We start from the raw sequence: 20,000 nt of genomic DNA, 5'->3' as shown, positions 1-20,000 counted from the left end.
CCCCTTCGTCGTTGCTAACTATATGGAGTAGTGGACTTGATGACTCGGCTTCCCTCAGTAGTTGAAGAAGAAGGTATAATTACATGGGATATTAAGGGCGATTTAGATATATTTGAAAGACTGGAAGGATAGTCACTTATTTTTTTTCAAGTTTTTATAGCGTGCAGTGTCTTTTTAATAGCTTCTGTGTGTTGTGTTTACGAAGACCTTGTAAAACACTGTACGCCGTTCACGATAACTAGGCGGATAAGCCCCGACCCCGTTACCCATAGAGTGAACACCATTGGCCAGTCCACAAACAGGCTCGACATGCCCCTTCCCTCTCCAACTGAGGCTGGATTTTTCTATTTGCCCCAGCCCGATAGTGAGGCAGGCGAATTATGTTTATAGTGGCTGCCGTGATGTATTACCCTTGCTTGGCCCTTGCTGTCCCCTGTGCGCCTCTTGACCGAAGCCACTGAAGTTAGGGTCGATTGAAAGCTTGGACGGCATGTGGGTAATCTTTGAAAGCTTGGACGGCATGTGGGTAAACTTCCTCCACGCAGCGATGGTTGAAAATTGTCAGCGTCTTCCGATGGGACTTGAACTCGTGTCGACAGGATTACCACGTCCGCGCGCTGCCCACTCTACCACCGCTGATGATGATGATGGGGTATGAGGAAGAGGAGGAGGAGGAGAAGGAAGAGAGGGTGAAAAAGACAAAAAGACAAAAGAAAACTGTTTATGAAGAACATTAACGAGATGCCAGTTGATAAGTAATAGCTAATGATGATAGTTATTATGAGTAGAAAAAGGAGGAAGAAGTGAAGGGAGAGAGAGAGAGAGAGAGAGAGAGAGAGAGAGAGAGAGAGAGAGAACGGTGAAATAAAGACAAAATAGAAAACATCAACAAAACGAGTGAGGTGGAAGTGAAAGAACAGAGACATCGATGAAAAAGACAAAAGAAAAACTAATATATGAAGAAAACAAAGAAAAGGAGATGGTGGAAGAACAGAGAAACATCGGCGAAAAGGACAAAAAGAAAACAAGATATAAAGAAAAGAAAGAAAAGAGGAGGTAAAACAACAAAAAAGAAAAACAAACAACAAGAAAACAAACGAATTGGAAGTTGATGAATAACGAACGACGACGATGATGATGATGATGACGATAGCAATGACAAAAGAAAAAGTTGATGAATAACGAACGATGATGATGATGATGATGATGATGATGATAGCAATGACAAAATAAATAAATAAAGAAGGAAAACAAATAAACGAGAAGCTGAGAAAACACAAACACATCAACAACAACAAAAAATAAAACCCAAAACAAAAGAAAAACACACATCGAGAACACTAACGACAATTATGATGATGATGATAGCAATGACAAAAGAAAGAAAGAAAGAAAGAAAAAAAACTTGAAGGTGAGAAAACAAACACACAAAAAAAACAAAACAAAAAAGAAAAACACATCGAAAACACTAACGAGGCGGTGTTTGTTTACATATGAGAACGGAGGTGTTGCGCCTCTGAAGGACACCCCGCCATATACGCCGCATTTCCTCTCCTTGTAAGGCTGCCCAGGAGAGGGAAGGACAATTGTAATAACGTGTGTGTGTGTGTGTGTGTGTGTGTGTGTAGAACGGAAGCGCGGTTGGTTAGTTTGTAAGTAAGATTAGGCAAAAAATAAATACAGGAGGAAGAAGAAAAAGAAGAGGAAGAGGGAAATGATTGGTTAGTCAAGAGAGATTACACAAGAAGAAGAAGAAGAAGAAGAAGAAGAAGAAGAAGAAGAGGAGGAGGAGGAAGAATAAGACAAAGGATGAGGATGTGCGGTTTATCATTCTCCGTATTAAGAAAGAGGAGGAGGAGGAGGAGGAGGAGGGAGGTTCCAGAAAGGTGTATGTGTACCTGTGTGTGTGTGTGTGTACCTCGGAATGTCCTCCACGTGAGAGAGAAGACTTGTAGACTTGGGCACATGTAGGTATTCTCTCTCTCTCTCTCTCTCTCTCTCTCTCTCTCTCTCTCTCTCTCTCTCTCTCTCTCTCTCTCTCTCTCTCTCTCTCTCACCTGGGAAGTTCCGGAGGTGTAACAGTCATTTGCCTCTCCACCCACCACTTCCAGTCCTCGCTACACCACTGCCCCGTCACCACCACCACCTCCACCTCGCTCAACACCACCACCACCACCACCAAAGACTTCCACCACCACTATTACCACTACTACTACTACTACTACTTTACTATTACCGTCAAGAAAAAGGACTACATTATTCGCGATTCTTTTTGGAAGTGGTTGGTTTTCGCAAGGCTTCAGAAATAGCCTACTCCCAACAGTCGGTTTGAAGTGATTTGGAAAAGTGTTTTGACAAAGAAATAAAAGCAAACTGAATAACAATAGATGGAGTTTCAGAACGAAGAAGAATCATTACACAGCATTGATACAGATGATTTAAAAAGTGTGTGAACAGAAAATATTCGTAGTTTCAGAAAAGAAAGAATCGTAACGCTGAAACTTATGATCAAAAAGTGACTGGCGAGAAGTTAATAAGAGTTTCTAAGTAGAGAATTATAACACAACATACATACAGATGATTTAAAAAGTGTGTGAACAGAAAAAAGAGAAAGAATCGTAACGGAACATCGAAACTTGTGATTTAAAGTGCCGGGCAAGAAGTTAATAAGAGTTTCAAAGAGGAGAATTATTACACAACATTGAAACACGCTCTAGAAAGTGTCTGATAAGGAAATAATAACAGTTTCAGAACGAAGAAGAATCATAACGCAACATTGAAACTGAAACACCAAATCCAGAAACAAGAACAAAGTGCCTTCCAAAAGTGTTTCACCAAAGAAGAAGAATCGCAGAGTTGATTTAAAAGTGACTGGAAAAAAGGGAAAAAGAAAACTGAGAACAATATTATAAGAACAACGATACCAAACCTTTGAAGTGACTAGCAAGAGAAGGAGGAGGAGGAAGTCTCAAATTAAAACCACAAACCAACCCTTCCAATACAAAACACTAAACAAAAAAACAAAAATAAGAAAAAGGAAAAACCGAGGACAGAAAAAGTGGTTGGCATAAGACGCGTCACCCCATCAAACCACCATCCCTGTCCTTCCTACCTTCCTACGCCTCTCTCCACTCTCTCTATTCACTCTCTCTATTGGCAATGGTCGTACGTAACATGAGAGAGTGAAAGAGAGAGGTAGAGACAGTGAGAGAGTGAGAGTGAAGGTGTGGGAACGGAGTGAGACGGAGTGGAGGAGGTGGCGGTTGTGAGTCACTCCGCTAACCCAGAGAGAGAGGAAGAGGAGGAGGAGGAGGAGGAAGGAGGTGGAGCGAGCGAGCGAGTGAGTGTGTTATGTGGTGGTGAACCATGTGCCTGTCCTTCTAACTTCGCCGACGTTGTTGCTTCTGCCGACGCTTCCAACGCAAGTCTTCATCGTCACTCGTCGTCATAATGGTTAGCGAAAAGGGATTTAGTGTTAGCGAAAAGGTCCTTGTGGTTAGTGAAATGGTCTTAGTGTTGTGTGCTGTGTTTCTTTGTGTGTTTTTGCGGTGGAAGATAGAACGAATAGGAAAGAAAATGGGAAGATACTGAAAAACAAAAGAAAGATGCGTAGTGATTTCGCCATAATGGTTAGCGAAATGTTCTTAGTTATTGTTAGTGAAAAGGTCTTAGATGCGATGAAAGAACGAACAGGAAAAAGGAAAAGAAAAAGAAAGAAAGAAAGAGAGAAGTGTAAGCGAAACGAAAAAACGGGAAATAAAAGATTGATATAATGAAAAACAACAGATACCAAGAACGAACGAACGAATAAGCAGGAAAAAAGAAAAGAAGGAAAGAAAAAAGAAGTGTATTGATTTGTTTTTGTGTGTTCTTATGTGTGTATGTTTTTGTGTTTGTGGAGGACGAAAAAGTAAGAAAAAACAACAAAAAAACAAAAACGAAGTGATATGCGTATTCTGACTTTTTGTTTTGTTAATTATGTGGTGTTTTTGTTACTATATCATCGTGTGTGTGTGTGTGTGTGTGTGTGTGTGTGTGTGTTAGCGCGTGCAGTGTAGCCAAGCGTATACCGTTGCCTTGCGTCTTTTTAATTCAATGTTTCGCGTTCAGCTCCGCGTGTTTGCGAATTGGCGCCGTGGTTAAACACTCGACTCGGCTTCCCAGTGGCTCGGGTTCAATTCTCCTCACTGACAACCCTCGTCTGCATATGAACTCCTCCACACTACCGTTTTGAACTTGTAAATTTGTACTGAAAAAAAAAATATATATAGTTCTTGGTTGTCTAGTGCAGTATATTTGAATGGAAAATCTACTACTACTACTACTACTACTGCTACTACTGCTACTATCACTACTTTTTCTTTCTTCCTTTCTCCTTTTCCTTTTTCTTCCTTCTTCTACTGCTACTACTACTACTACTACTACTACTACTACTACTACTACTACTACTACTACTACTACTACTACTACTACTACTACTACTACTTCTTTCAATGTTGTCTGTGTCTTAGGGGTGACTCTGCAATCCCTCATCCTTTTTTTCTTCCTCTCCTCCCCCCTTCCTCCCACTCCTCTTCCCCTCTTCCTTCTTCCTCCTCCTTCCCCTCACTACCATCCCTCCTCCTCCTCCTCCTCCCCCTCACTATCATCCCTCCTTCTCCTCCTCCTCCCCCTCACTATCATCCTCCTCCTCCTCCTCCTCCCCCATTACCTTCACCCCTATCACCCTCCATCACCCTTTCTTTCTCCTCCTCCTCCTCCTCCTCCTCTGCCCGCCCGCACGCACGCACATTACCGCCTATTGTTAATTTCCTGTTAGATCTCTCGTGGGAAGCTGTGTGTGTGTGTGTGTGTGTGTGTGTGTGTGTGTGTGATGGGATTAAACTGGGACAAGAGGAGAATGAGGGACAGATTGTGGTTTGGTGGGTTAGTGTGTGTGTGTGTGTGTGTGTGTGTGTGTGTGTGTGTGTGTGTGTGAAGGTTAGGCGTGGGCGTTGAAAGAGGTTTGTGTGTGTGGGTGGAAGTCTTCGCTTAGTCACTATCTCTCTCTCTCTCTCTCTCTCTCTCTCTCTCTCTCTCTCTCTCTCTCTCTCTCTCTCTCTCTCTCATTCTACTTTCCCTTTTGTTCATGATCCCGCTAGAGTCATTGAGAGAGAGAGAGAGAGAGAGAGAGAGAGAGATTCGTACATCCATCCATCCATACACACACACACACACACACACACACACACACACACATACATACATACATACATACATAAACACACACACATACATACATACAGACAGACAGACAGACAGACACACATACATGCAAGAAAGTGATCATAGCCTATCTTCAATCCCGTGTGTGTGTGTGTGTGTGTGTGTGTGTGTGTGTGTACGGAAGCAGGTGTAACAGACATCTAAGGTTTAATTAATAGGTATTAGTCACGTGGGAAGACTTGTGAGGAAGAGGAGGAGGAGGAAGACGAGGAGGAGGAGGAGGAGGAGGAGGAGGTGATGGTGGTGGGGAGACAGGCTGGAGAAAACCTTGCTCCTCCCTTCCCTCCTCCTCCTTCTCCTCCACCACCACCACCACCTTATTTCCTCCTCCTCCCTTCCCTTATCTCCACCTCCTCCACCTTCACCCTTGCCTCCACCCTTACCTCCACCTTCACCTCCACCTCTCTCCACTCCTCCTCCTCCGCTTCCTTTTCCTACTATGAAACGTAAAAAAAAAGAAGAAAAAAATAGACAAAAATAAGTCGAGAAAACAAAACAAAACAAAAATAAAAACAAAACAACCGGGATTCGAAAAGCAAACGAAAGAAAACAAAGAAAAAAAGAGGAAAGGAAACAAAGATGAAAAGAAAGTAAACGAAACGAGAGAGAGAGAGAGAGAGAGAGAGAGAATAAAAATAGAAATTGGAAACTAACAAAAAAAAAGTAGGAAAGAAACGAAAGAAGAAGAAAAAAAAGGAAGCAGAGCGACAGAAATCCTATTAAAGTCCTTCACCTCTTCGTCGTTCACTGAGGAGGAGGAGGAGGAGGAGGAGGAAGAAGAAGAAGAGGAGGAGGAGGAGGAGGAGGAGGAGGAGGAGAGTGCAGACTTCTTAATATAATTTTCGTAAAAGTTCATTATGCGCAAAGAAACAAAAGATGGCGTAATAAATAAATAATGATTATGATTATGATGATGATGATGACCAAAAAAAAGTCATAAAATTACTTCATTTCTATTTTTTTCATATTTTTTTTCCGGTGCTTTGTTCGTACGTACTGACCGTGTGTGTGTGTGTGTGTGTGTGTGTGTACCAAATATGACCGTCTTTTTTTTTCCTTCCTCGGTGGTGTTACTTGCAGCCTACACAAAGGAACGCCTCACCACCACCACCACCCATCACCACCATCACCACCTCGGGCAGCCCCCCCTCTTGGTCTGGGCGAAATCACTCCTGCCCCAGCCCCCACCAGTCCCCCGTCAGCCTCCAGTTTAGCCCAGAGTCTCAACAGTCCTCGCTTAGTCCTCACTCATCTTTTAGTCCCCAGTCCATTCAGTCCTCAATCAGCTCACAGTCCGAACGGCCATTACTCACCACACAGTCATCTTTTAGCCCCCAGTCCAATCAGTCAGTCAGCCCCCAGTCCATGATCATTCAGCCCCAGGAGTCGTTAAGCCCCCAGAGCCTACCACAGGAGCCCCCAGTGTCTATCTCCCAGGGCAACACACCTTTCTCAACCCCAGACCCCAGTATAGTCCCACACCCAGTGCCCAGACAGACCCAAGCCCCAAGGAAGCTGTCATCAGCATGTAGCCCCCAGAACATACCTTTCTCAACCCCAGACCCCAAGTTAGCTCCATACCCAGTACCCAAACAGAAACAGACCCCAGGAAACCCCAAACTCGTAGTCCCAAAACAGACGCAAAACCCCAATCACCGTAAACCCAAACCTAGCATTGTCCTGACACAACCTCTGAGCGCTAGCACCCTTGGACACACCCATGGAAGTACCCCCTCACACCCACCCCAGACATCGAACCCATTGCAGGGGGAGTGGATTGTTGAGGGGATCGGTGAGGCTGGGGGAGGAGGCGCTGGAGTGTGTCGGGGGGCGGCGGGAATGATCGGAATGGTGCTATCGGTGGTCGGGAATTGCATGCGAGTCGTTGAACCGGCCAGACGGAACCTAATCGACGATACTGAGCTTGAACTTGAGAACACAGAGGAACAGACCACCACACGGCCGACCAACCTCCACCTCCCAAGGCAGGTCGTGAGGAAAGAAGGCGACCTGTATATCATCGAAGAGGACTTGGACGTGGAGGAAGGAGTCGAGTGCAGTCCCTCAACAGTCCCAGGGTCCAGGTACCACAATAACAACTCCACCACCACCAATAACAACCATAAACACCACGGATACACCACCAGAAGGCCCTTAGTGGTGATGAGGAGTCCGCGTGATACCCCAACACCACCACCAGCGCCGGCGACCTCACGGGACCTAACGCCATCATCCCAGCGTCACCACCACCACCAACAACGGCATCACCACCATCACCGCCACCAGCATAACAACCTCGGTCTCCTCAGATACTTGTCGCAGTACACACTCCATTGGTTTAAGTCGCAAGGTGTGTGTGTTTCTGTGTTGGTTGACCATTTATTTAGCTTTTTCGAAGTATACTGCCACTACTACTACTACTGCTACCACTACTACTACTGCTACTATTACTATTGCCACTGTAGCTACAAACGTATTGCTGTGTTTGGGGTATATGTAAGCTTGGTTTTTGTAAGCTTATTATTATTATTATTATTATTATTATTATTATTATTATTATTATTATTATTATTATTATTATTATTATTATCGTACTGTTTGGCGTTTTAGTAAGCTTGGTATCGTGTTTTATTTACGTCGTTGTTTTAGTAGAGTTTGTTGATGTAGAAGTTTGTTATATACGTGCCATTATTGCTGTTACTACTACTACTACTACTACTACTACTACTACTACTACTACTACTACTACTACTACTACTAAATTCTTTTCTCCTCCTCATCCTTCTTTTCCCTCTTCTTTTCGTCCTTTTTTTTATCCTTCCTATCTACATCCTCTTCGTACATACACTTTTATATCCTTCTCCTTTCTTCTTTTTTTCCTCCTCTTCCTCTTCCTCCTTCTCCTTCTTTTCCCTCTTCTTGTCATTTTCCTTTTATTTTTCCTTTCAGTCCTCCTCATCTTCGTCCATGCACCTTTATATCTTCCTCCTCCTCCTCCTCCTCCTCCTCCTCCTCCTCCTCCTCCTCCTCTTCATCTTCTTCGTCTGAGCATTTGTTCGACTTCCGGGGCAGATACGACAACCTTTCATTATATATTTTTTTCTATATTAATAAACGACAAGAACAGATGGTTATTATATGTTGTAGGTCATGTGTAGTGTGTGTGTGTGTGGCTTCGGGGACTGAAAAATTGAGGTTAGATTCTCTCTCTCTCTCTCTCTCTCTCTCTCTCTCTCTCTCTCTCTCTCTCTCTCTCTCTCTCTCTCTCTCTCTCTCTCTCTCTCTCTCTCTCTCTCTCTCTCTCTCTCTCTCTCTCTCTCCTATCCTCTCCTCTCCCTCCCCTTCCCTTCCCTTCCCTTCCCTTCCTCTCTTCTTTCTCTCCCTTTCACATCTTTACCTTTTATCTCTCCCTCCCTTTCTTTCTCTTCCTCCCTTCCCTCATCTATTCTTGACCCTCCTTCCTTCCTCCCCCCTCCTCCTCCCCCTCCCCTCCTCCCCCCTCTTCCTCCCCCTCTCACACCTGTTCACCGGGTCACCTGCATCTGGCAATCACGACCTTCAGGTGTATTCTGTCTTAATTACATCCGGTGTGTGTGTGTGTGTGTGTGTGTGTGTGTGTGTGTGTGTGTGTGTGTGTGTGTGAGGCTTCAACACAACACCTTTATTTTTTTTAGCTCAGGTGTGTTGGGTTGGGTTGGGCAGGTGTTTGTGTGTGTGTGTGTGTGTGTGTGTGTGTGTGTGTGTGTGTGTGTGTGTGTGTGTGTGTGTGTGTGTGTGTGTGTGACGGGTACAGGAAGAGAGGGAGGAAGAGAGAAAGAGGAGGGGGAGGTTGGTCTTCGTTTTTCTTCTTCTTCTTCTTCTTCTTCTTCTACGTCTTCTTCTTCTTCTTCTACGTCTTCTTCTTCTTCTTCTTCTTCTTCTTCTTTTCCTTCTTCTTCTTCTTCTTCTTTTTCTTCTTCTTCTTCTGCGTCTTCTTCTTCTTCTTTTCCTTCTTCTTCTTCTTCTTTTCCTTCTTCTTCTTCTTCTTCATCATCTTCATAATCTTGTTCTTCTTCCTCCTTTGTAAAAAAAAAAGAATAATGAAAAGCTATTATATGGAGCTCAACAATGGCGAAGAAGAACCATACTATATAATCTACCATTTATTTCATCATTATCATCATCATTCTGTCGTTGGCAACACTGGACTGGGCCGCAATACCTGGCTAGTGTTGCCGTGGGTGGAGACGCGTTGTCGACAGGAAGTTAAAGGAGTGTTTTTCTGCTCAGGTGGCCAGGTGTGTCAGGGATGAGCGGGGCTGTCACGCATGCAGGTAACAGCTCAATTAGTCTAGGCCAGGTGACAGCTGATTAATTACCTGGGGATGTTTATAAGAGCGTGAAAGTGGTTATTTAAAGGTATTTATCGTCATTATAATTATCAGCGTCATTATCTTTATCATCGTTTTTTCCTTTTCTTTTTTTATATTTTCATCATTTTTGTCTTTATTTTCTTATTTCTTTTCTATTTTTTTCCCATCCCTTTGTCCTGTTTTCTTTCATTGACCTTTGAACTTTCTTTGACCTATAGCAAGTTCATTTTTTATCAACATTATTATTATCATCTTATTAGTTCACCACAGGACAAAGGCCTTTCCTAACGTCCTCCACCTCTTCCTATCTATCTGGTGTTAGTGTACTCCATCCCGCTCCGGCAAAGGTTCTAATTTCATCTCTCCACCTGGTTCTCGGTCTGGTGTTAGTATACTCCATCCCGCCCCGGCAAGGGTTCTAATTTCATCTCTCCACCTGGTTCTCGGTCTGGTGTTAGTATACTCCATCCCGCTCCGGCAAAGGTTCTAATTTCATCTCTCCACCTGGTTCTCGGTCTGGTGTTAGTATACTCCATCCCGCCCCGACAAAGGTTCTAATTTCATCTCTCCACCTGGTTCTCGGTCTGGTGTTAGTATACTCCATCCCGCCCCGACAAAGGTTCTAATTTCATCTCTCCACCTGGTTCTCGGTCTGGTGTTAGTATACTCCATCCCGCTCCGGCAAGGGTTCTAATTTCATCTCTCCACCTGGTTCTCGGTCTGGTGTTAGTGTACTCCATCCCGCCCCGGCAAAGGTTCTAATTTCATCTCTCCACCTGGTTCTCGGTCTGGTGTTAGTGTACTCCATCCCGCCCCGGCAAAGGTTCTAATTTCATCTCTCCACCTGGTTCTCGGTCTGGTGTTAGTATACTCCATCCCGCCCCGACAAAGGTTCTAATTTCATCTCTCCACCTGGTTCTCGGTCTGGTGTTAGTATACTCCATCCCGCCCCGGCAAAGATTCTAATACCAACTCCACAATTCTTGGATTTTCTCTCTATAACATATCACTACAGTTTGAAGGTTAAGGAGTACGTGAGCTTTGATGGTTTGTGGTGAAATAGAAGCTGTGAAGTCTTATAGGAAACAGCACTAAAGTCTATCTCTGTTTGTCTTTCTCTTCCGTGATCAAAATCCCTCCCTCCCTCTTCTTCCGCGGTGAAAATAGCATCAGGGTCCTTAAGCAGAGCACGTGTCTTGGTGAAAATAATACCGTACCCTGCCCCCTCCTCCTGCTCTTCCTCGTAAGGTGCTCTAATGAAATACTGAGAATTGCCGGTGGAAATAACAGGGTCGCACACACGCACGCACGCACTCGACGCTCTCTAGCAAGGATATCAATTCGTTTTTTTTCTTTTCTTTTATTTTATTTTTCATGTTTTTTTTCCGTTTTTTTCCCTTTTTCTATTTTTATCATCCTTCTTCCGCCTTTCCCCTTCAAGTATTTCATTCTATATATATTCTCTCTCTCTCTCTCTCTCTCTCTCTCTCTCTCTCTCTCTCTCTCTCTCTCTCTCTCTCTCTCTCTCTCTCTCTCTCTCTCTCTCTCTCTCTCTCTCTCTCTCTCTCTCTCTCTCTCTCATGACCTTTGAACTTTCTTTGACTCCTCCTTTACCAGGTTTATCTTTTGAGAGAGAGAGAGAGAGAGAGAGGAAGGAAGGGAACGTATTAGCTGATAAACATTTATAATAATAATAACTAATAATAATAATAATAATAATAATAATAATAATAATAATAAGGTTCTGAAAATGAAGGGACAGGAAAATACAATTATGATGATGATGATGATGGAAAGAAAGAAAGAGGGAAGAAGAAGAAGAAGAAGAAGAAAAACAAGAGGAAATAAAAGACTGAGATAATTTGAGAGAAAAAGGAAAATAAAATAAAGAAGCAAGATAAAGGAAGTTAAAGAAAGAGAAAGAGAAAACTAACAAACAAACAAACATACGTACTTACAAAGCCTTCAAATCCTCATCATCTCAAACACAAACACACACACAAAAAAAAAAAACACGTAAAACAGTTATATCAATTTACATTCTACTTCATTTTATTATCATTTTATTTTTCCATTTATTTTACATCGTTGAGTAATCTATTTTCTCTTACTCTAATCTTTATTGTATTTTACGTTTATTTTTCATCATATTTATCTCTTTATCTTCTCGTTCCTTTGTTCTTATCTTTCCTTGTTTCCTCTTTTATTAACCGTATTTTCCTCTTCCTTATAATTCCTTTTTACATTATACAATTATCCTTATGTATTTCTCATTTTTCCCTGTTCCCTCTTTTATTAACGTGTATTTTCTCTTCTCCCTTCTAATTCATTTTTACATCATACAATTTTCTTTATGTATTTCCCCTTCTTCCCTGTTCTCTCTTTTATTGACGTGTATTTTTCTCTTCTCCCTTCTAATTCCTCTTTATTCCTTTATTCCTTCCTTTATTTCTTTATTTCTTCCTTTATTCTGATTCCTCTTTACTCCTTCTAATTCCTCTTTAATTTAATTTCCTCTTTTATCAACGCGTATTTTCTCTCCCTTATAATTCCTTTTTTCATCCTACAATTTTCCTTATGTGTTTCTCCTTCCCTCTTCTCTCTTTTATCACTACCTTCTTTCTCCTCTAATTAATAGTCTTACTTTTTATTAATTTTTCCCTTGTTCCATCTTTATCAATACCTTCTTTCTCATCTTTAATTTCCTTTATATCATTGTTATCATCATTTTCCTTATTCCCTCATATATTAACACCTTCCCTCTTCTCTAATTCCAGGTGAGTGTTTTTTACCTGCCAAGGCCACACAGACAAACAGCTGAGAGACGCGACAGGTAAGTGACGTCATCCATTGTTTACCTGTGTGACGTCAGCAAGGGAAGGGCCAATCACGTCTTGTTATCTTCAGAGCCGACCAATCACAGGGCTCATAGGTGGGTAAGGGGGAGGGCTTCGTGACGTCAGAGGGGGAAATAGCCAATCAGGGAGCGTTTTAGGGGATTTCGAGTATTACGTCACTAGGAATGGATGATGAGAGAGAGAGAGAGAGAGAGAGAGAGAGAGAGAGAGAGAGAGAGTGTGTTTTGGGTTTAAAACGTTTCAAAGGAAGATATAAATGCCAAGTGTGTGTGTGTGTGTGTATGTGTGTGTGTCGATGGAGTGGAAAACTTTAATGGTAAGAGAAACACAGACAAACATACATACATACATACATACATACATACATACATACATACACACACACATACACACACACATACATACATACATACATATATAGTATATACATACATACATACAGACAGACAGACAGACAGAAAAAAATGCTGAACGTGTAATTATATGATTCACTCCTCCTACTCCTCCTCCTCCTCCTCCTCCAAGTTTATCAGTAAATTTTCAGACGCCTTAAAAATATCTTTGAAGTTGTTTGCTGTATACGAACTTCATAGTGTGTGTGTGTGTGTGTGTGTGTGTGTGTGTGTGTGTGTGTGTGTGTGTGTGTGCCCGCAATGCAGTATGTGAACCACTCTACTCACCCTCTTCTCTCTCCCCTCTCATTCTTCCCTCCTCCTCCTCCTCCTCCTCTTCCCCCTCCTCCTCCCCTTCCTCTTCTTCCCCTCCCCTTCCTCTCCTTCCTCTATTTCCTCTTCCCTTCCCTTCACTATTATGTTTGGGAATGGTGGTGTCTTCCTCCTCCTCCTCCTCCTCCTATATTTCTTCCCTTCTTCTTCTTTTACTTTTTCTATAATTTCCTCTCTCTCTCTCTCTCTCTCTCTCTCTCTCTCTCTCTCTCTCTCTCTCTCTCTCTCTCTCTCTCTCTCTCTCTCTCTCTCTCTCTCTCTCTCTCATTATGACTCAGAGAGAGAGGGTGACGCCTCCTCCTCCTCCTCCTCCTCCACCTCCTCTTCCTCCTCCTCTTCCTCCTCCTCCTCCTCTTCCTCCTCCTCCTCCTCCTCCTCCTCCTTATCATCACAGGACCAGTAACAAGACATCAACTTCCCCCTTCAAAAAAAAAAACAAAAAAAAAAAAACAGCGAACACGTAAATTTCCTTTGGTTATTTGAAGGGGGGCGACGCTCCTCTGGGACTAACTAAGGGGGGGAGAGGGAGGTGTGGGGGGGGGAATTACTACGTGCCGCCGACCCCCTTTTTCTTCCCCTCTGTATCCTCTTTCCCCTCTTGTTCCTCTTCCTCTTCCCCTCCTCCTCTTAATTCCTCTTCATATTGTTAGTTGTGTTTTTTTCTTTCTTTCGTTCTGTTCATTCTTTTTTTTTCCTTTTTTCTACGTGTTCCCCCCTCCCCCTTTTCCTTCCTCCTCCCTCTTCCCTTCTTCTCTTCCTCTTCTTCCTCCTCCTCTTCTTCATAATGTTAGTTCTCTCCTTCCTTCCTCTCGTTCTTGTAATTTTTTATTTATTTATTTATTTTTTTTCCTTTTTTTTTCTACGTGTCGTGTCCACTCTCCCATTTTTCCTTCCCCACTGTTTCCCTCTCCTCCTCTTCTCTTCCTCTTCTTCCTCTTCTTTTTTCCTCTTAACTCCTCTTCACATTGTTAGTTGTTTACTTCTTTCTTCCTCTTGTTTTGTTCATTCTTGTTATTTTTTTCTATTTTTTCCTTATTTTTTTTCTAAGTGACCACCTCCCATTTTTCCATCCTCCTCCTCCTCCTGTCTCCCTCTTCCCTTCTTCTCTTCCTCTTCTTCCTCCTCCTCTTCTTTATATTATTAATTTTTCTCCTCTCTCACGTGTCCCCTTTCCCATTTTTCCTCCATCTCCTGCTTCCCTCTTCCTCTCTTCTCTTCCTCTTCTTCCTCCTCCTCTTCCTTGTATTGTTAGTTTTTCTCCTCTCTCCCTCTTCCTCTTCTTCCTCCTCCTCTTTATAGTGTTAGTTTTTCTTCTCTCATTTTTGTTCTGTCTTCCCCTGGGTCCCTCCTCCTCTCTTCTCTTCCTCCTCCTCCTCCTCCTCCTCCTCTTCATATTGTTCGTTTTTCTCCTCGCTCATTTTTGTTCTGTCTTCCCCTGGGTCCCTCCTCCTCCTCCTCCTCCTCCTCCTCCTCCTCCTCCTCCTCCTCATATTGGTAGTTATTTTCTTTCTCTTATATTTGTTTTGTCTTGGTAATCTCTTGTTTTTTTTTTCCTTTTTTTCTCTCCTTTGTTATTGTGAGTTTATTTCCGTCTCCCTCTCTCTTCTTGCCTCTTATTAATTTCTCCTCATTTTATCTCTCTCCTTCTTTCTCTTCTCTTCTTAGCGTTAATTGTTTCCTCTCTCTCTCTCTCTCTCTCTCTCTCTCTCTCTCTCTCTCTCTCTCTCTCTCTCTCTCTCTCTCTCTCTCTCTCTCTCTCTCTCTCTCTCTCTCGTTCTCTCTGTTATCCATCTTTTTTTTCTTTTTTCTTCCTTTCCTTATTCTCCTCTTCCTTCCCCTCCCTTTCCTTCCCCTCCCTTTCCTTCTCCTCTCTCCCCTCCTCTCCCTTCCACTTCCTTCCCCCTCCTTTCCCTCCCCTCCCCTCACTCCTCTCTCTCCTCCTCTCAGCCTCTCTCCCCTTTCCCTCCCCTTCTCTTACCCAACTCCCCTCTCCCTCCCCTTCCTTCCTCCCCTTCCACCCCCTCCAGCTCACATTAGGTTAAGGGTGAAGCTTAAAACTGGCTAGACACACACACACACACACACACACACACACACACACACACACACACACACACACACACACACACACACACACTCGCACCTACACGTGTAAAGGTGCATTCCAGGTAAGTGGCTCGGCCCGGGAAATTCCCCTCCACCCCGACCCCTCCCCGACCTCCCCCCGATTCCCCCCGACCCGCCACGACTCCACCCGACCTTCCCCCCCCTCCTTCACCTGCAGATCGCGACAAGGCTGAACGGGTGATCTTTGGCTCCGCTAGAGAGAGAGAGAGAGCGTTATCTGGGTGTTTAACATAGAGCGAATAGCCACGTGACAGTCCCTTGCGTGCGTGTGTGTGTGTGTGTGTGTGTGTGTGTGTGTGTGTGTGTGTGTGTGTGTAAGGGTCAAGGCCACTATTACCTTCACCCCTTCCCTTTCTCCCCTTCCTTTCCTCCCCTCTCCTCCCCTTTATTCCCCTCTCCCTTTCCTCCCCTTCCCTTCTTCTTCCTTCCTCTCCTCCCCTTCCTTCCTCTCACCCATCACTACTTCTCTTCCTTTTCCTCCCTTTCCCCTTCCTTCCTTTCCTTCCTTTCCTTCCTTCCTTCCTTCCTTTTCGTTTCCCTCCCCTTCCTCTCCTATCTTCCTTCCTTTCTTCCTTCCTTCCTCCCTCCTTCCTTTTCGTTTCCCTCCCCTTTCCATTCCTCTCCTTCCTTCCCTTCCCTTCCTTCCTTCCTTCCTTCCTTCCTTCCTTTCTCTCCTTTTCGTTTCCCTCCCCTTTCCATTCCTCTCCTTCCTTTCCTTCCTTTCCTTCCCTTCACCCATCACAACATCCCTCATCCCCTTCCTCCTCTTCCCCTCTCCCTTCCCTCCTTCTCCATTTTCTCCCCATCCTTTTCCTTCCCTTCCTATCATCAAATCCCGATTCTTCCCCTTCCTTACCATCACAATCACCTCCCCTTCCTTCCTTCCCCTTCCTCCCCTTCTTCTTATCACCTTCCACAATTCTTCCACTGATGTAGGAGGAGGAGGAGGAGGAGGAAAATAAATGCTTAATAAGGTGTAAAATGAAAGAGATTAGGACAGACAGACAAACGGATAGAAAGACGGACTAACAGAGGAAAGAATGGAGGAAAGGAGAGAAACTGTGGAGGGAAGGAGGTAAAATGTGGAGGAAAGGATGGAGGAGGAAAAGAAAGGAAAAGGGAAAGAAAGGACTGACAGAAGCTGACAGAAAAAAGAGAAATTAAAGAGAGATAAAAAAAAAGATGATAGACAGAGACAGGCATATAGATACACAGACAGAAAAAAAAGATGATAGATAAACAGACAGACAAAAAAAATAACAAAAAACAAAACAAAAAATAACAAACCTAAAAAAGATAACACAAAAAACAAAACAACAAAAGGAAAAAAAACTAAAAGAAAAAAATGACAAAAAATAAAAAACAAAAACAAAATAACAAAAAATAAAAAACAACAAAAACATAAAATGACAAAAAAAAAATCACAAAAAATAACAAAAAAAACTATATTGAAGAGGATGAGGGAGATAAAAAGTAAAGGAGATGAAGGAGTGTGATAGGCCACGAGGGAACGGTCCTGTCTCCTTCCCTTCACACCTGTCCCATCCTCAGCTGATCAATAACTTACCTGTGATCAATAAGGACACCTGCCCCTCACGCCCCCTAAGACTCACCTGTCACCTCTCTCTCTCTCTCTCTCTCTCTCTCTCTCTCTCTCTCTCTCTCTCTCTCTCTCTCTCTCTCTCTCTCTCTCTCTCTCTCTCTCTCTCTCTCTCTCTCTCTCTCTCTCTCTCTCTCTCTCTCTCTCTCTCTCTCTCTCTCTCTCTCTCTCTCTCTCTCTCTCTCTCTCTCTCTCTCTCTCTCTCTCTCTCTCTCTCTCTCTCTCTCTCTCTCTCTCTCTCTCCCTTAATATTTCTTCCCTCCCTTTCTCATTTCCTCAATTTCCTCCCTCCTTCATTTCCCTTCCCTCCCTTCCCTCCCTCCCTCTTCCTTTTCCCTCCCTCCCTTCCACAAGTTCATATCTCATCTCTTTTTCCTCCTCCCTCTCTCCCTCCCTTCTTTCCTCCATTCCTCCCTATCTTCCTCTCCCTATCTTCTTCACCTTTCCTCCTCCTCTTCCTCCTCCTCCTTTCCTCCTCTCCCTCCTTTCCTTCTTTTTTTCCTCTTCATTCTTCCTCCCTTCTTTCCTCTTCTCTCTTTTCTCTCCCTTCCTTCCTTTTATTTCTCATTTTCCTCTTCCTATTCTTTCCTCCACATTTTTACTCCTTCCCTCCACAGTTTCTCCTCCATCCTTTCCTCCACATCTTCCCTCCTTCCCTCCCCCTCCACAATTTTTTCCTCTTCCACAACCTTCTTTTTCTCCACAATTCCTCTCCGTTCCTCCTCCTCCTTTCCTCCATAATTTCCCTCCTTTCCTCCACTTTTCCTCCGGGCTTAGAGTGCCAGATTTTACACCCAAATGGCCGCCGGGAGACAATTTTTACCTCCACCTGGCTTAGGAGGAGGAGGAGGAGGAGGAAAGAGGTTTAGGAAGAGGAGGTAAGAAAGAGAGTAGGAGGTGAGGTATGAGAGAGAGAGAGAGAGAGAGAGAGAGAGAGAGAGAGAGAGAGAGAGAGAGAAATGTTTTTGTCTGGAAACTTAAGCAAAACGTTCCTTTCATGGTATTTCCTTTCCTCTTTTCTTGTTTTTTTTCTTTTTTCTTGTTTCTCCTTTTTTCGTTACATTTCTTTCATTCCAACTTCTTCCCATTTTTTTCTTCCTCTATTGTTTATTTTTTCCTATTTTCTTACTTTTTCCTTCCTTGTTTTCCTGTTTTCCCTTTTTTCGCCTCGAGCCTCAAGTTGTTTTGGGCCAACGACTCCTTTTATGTCCTAAAGTTGTGTCCTTCTGCATAATGGCGCGAGGAGGAGGAGAAGGAGGAGGAGGAGGAGGAGGAGGAGGAGGGAAAGGCAAAACAACAAGTGTATTACCTTTATTATGTGTGTGTGTGTGTGTGTGTGTGTGTGTGTGTGTGTGTGTGTGTGTGTGTGTGTTATTGTTTATAGTAATTCCTTTTTGTCTTCATTCTTTATTTGTTTTATTTTTTCATCCCGTTCTTCTTCTTCTTCTTCTTCTTCTTCTTCCTTTCCCTATTATCTTCCCTACTTGAACTTTGTCACCTCTCTCTCTCTCTCTCTCTCTCTCTCTCTCTCTCTCTCTCTCTCTCTCTCTCTCTCTCTCTCTCTCTCTCTCTCTCTCTCTCTCTCTCTCTCTCTCTCTCTCTCTCTCTCTCTCATACACCACTTCTATATTCTCATCATATCTCCTCTCCCCTCTCTCCCTCCTCCTCCTCCTCTTCTTCCTCCTCCTCCTTGCCTCATCTCACTTCACCTCTCATCTCTCCTCTTCTTTCCTCTCCCCTCCTCCTTCCCACCCTCTTCTCTCCCTCTTCTCTTCTTCCTTCTTTCCTTTCCTTCCCCTTTTAATTTCCCTCACTTCCCTCATTCGTAACAACATTGCCGGTAATAACTTCTGGTAAACAAGGGGAGGAGGAGGAGGAGGAGGAGGAGGAGGAGGAGGAGGAGGAGGAGGAGATACCTACCAACCTTAATGAATTACTCCACGTCTATATTTCTTTCAGCTCTCCTCCTCCTCCTCCTCCTCCTCCTCCTCCTCTTTCAATAGATTTGTTTTTTCCTCATTAACTCTTAGGCCTCAGCTGTCACTCCCTGTCTCCTTCCTCCTCTCCCCCTCCCCTCTTCTTTCACCTCTCTCTCCCTCCTCCTCCTCCATCCTCCCTCCCTTCCTCTCCCAACCTCTCACGAATTGCCTCAAGTATCAACAGACCCTCCAAAGCGTTGAGAGAGAGAGAGAGAGAGAGAGAGAGAGAGAGAGAGAGAGAGAGTAATGGATGCTGCAATAATCCCGTGATAGCTGTGGATGAAAGTGGATGAACAAAAACTCATTTACTCCACCGAGGCTCCGACATGACAACAGATTACTGCATAAGACTCTCCTTTGTGCGGAGGAAGAACGAAGGAAGAAAGTGAGGCTTGAGGCAGGTGGAGGGAGGGAGGGGAGGGGGCCGAGCAGGCTGGTGGTGAGGCTGCGAGGCTGTGTCAAGACTGAGATTAGCGTGAGTCGAGACACCTTGCTTCCTCGTGCACCTTTTTGCTCACTTCTTCCTCCGGTCTTTTGAGTGCGGTTTTTGTTGTCGTCTGGCACCCGCGCGGGGCAGGGCAGGGCTGGCAGGGCGGCGTGGAGGCGGCGGGGCGCGGGCAGGGCGGCAGGGGGACAGGGGGGGGGGGGGCGGGGATGGCTGCAGCATCCCAACAAAAGCTGTTTGAAGTCCTGCACAGCTGCTACACACTGCCTGCCGCGTGTGTCCTGCCGCCGGGGAGGGGCCGCCCTGCACCCCGGCGGCGCCCCCGTGGCGGCCGTGTCCTGCCCCGAAGGAAGGCCCCGGGAGGCGGCGGCCCGGGGCGCGGGGCGGGGCGTGCACGGATATTATATCGACGGGTAAAAGCCACGGCGGCAACCTGCGGGTCGGCGTGGGTCGTCAATACGTGGGGCGGCCACTCGCGCGCCAGCCTCCGCCCGGCCCGCACCGCCGCGCCGCCCGCCGCCCACCGCCTTTGTGTGCCGCTGCCCAGCACGCCCGCACGCAGCCCCGACACTCCGCCCTCCCGACCACGCCCCGGCCCACCAGCCGTGACCACCCCGGGGCGAGGCAGCGAGGCACACGGCCAGGCACC

At 44.7% G+C, this 20,000-nt stretch overlaps 1 protein-coding gene across 10 annotated transcripts in view; it reads left to right on the top strand.

Moving 5' to 3' along the window:
* Positions 1-20,000, top strand: part of LOC126998210 (cyclin-dependent kinase 17-like) — an 88,294-nt gene that overhangs the window by 15,454 nt on the left and 52,840 nt on the right. For 2 of the 10 annotated variants that reach the window (XM_050859696.1, XM_050859695.1), the window contains exons 3-4: positions 6,346-7,615; positions 12,395-12,450. The exons of 4 other annotated variants lie outside the window; for them this stretch is intronic. In XM_050859696.1, the coding sequence (XP_050715653.1) occupies positions 6,346-7,615; positions 12,395-12,438 (1,314 nt within the window). In that variant the 3' untranslated portion in view covers positions 12,439-12,450. Of the gene's footprint in view, positions 1-2,238; positions 3,454-6,345; positions 7,616-12,394; positions 12,451-19,741 lie in introns of those variants that run through there. 4 more of the 10 variants (XM_050859698.1, XM_050859697.1, XM_050859690.1 and 1 more) reach the window with 3 other exon arrangements.

Source organism: Eriocheir sinensis, chromosome 13 (genome assembly GCF_024679095.1).
Source record: "Eriocheir sinensis breed Jianghai 21 chromosome 13, ASM2467909v1, whole genome shotgun sequence".
In the NCBI taxonomy this organism is placed as follows: domain Eukaryota; kingdom Metazoa; phylum Arthropoda; class Malacostraca; order Decapoda; family Varunidae; genus Eriocheir; species Eriocheir sinensis.
Note: the sequence above shows the minus strand (reverse complement) of the source record. Positions and strands in the feature narration are given on the sequence as shown.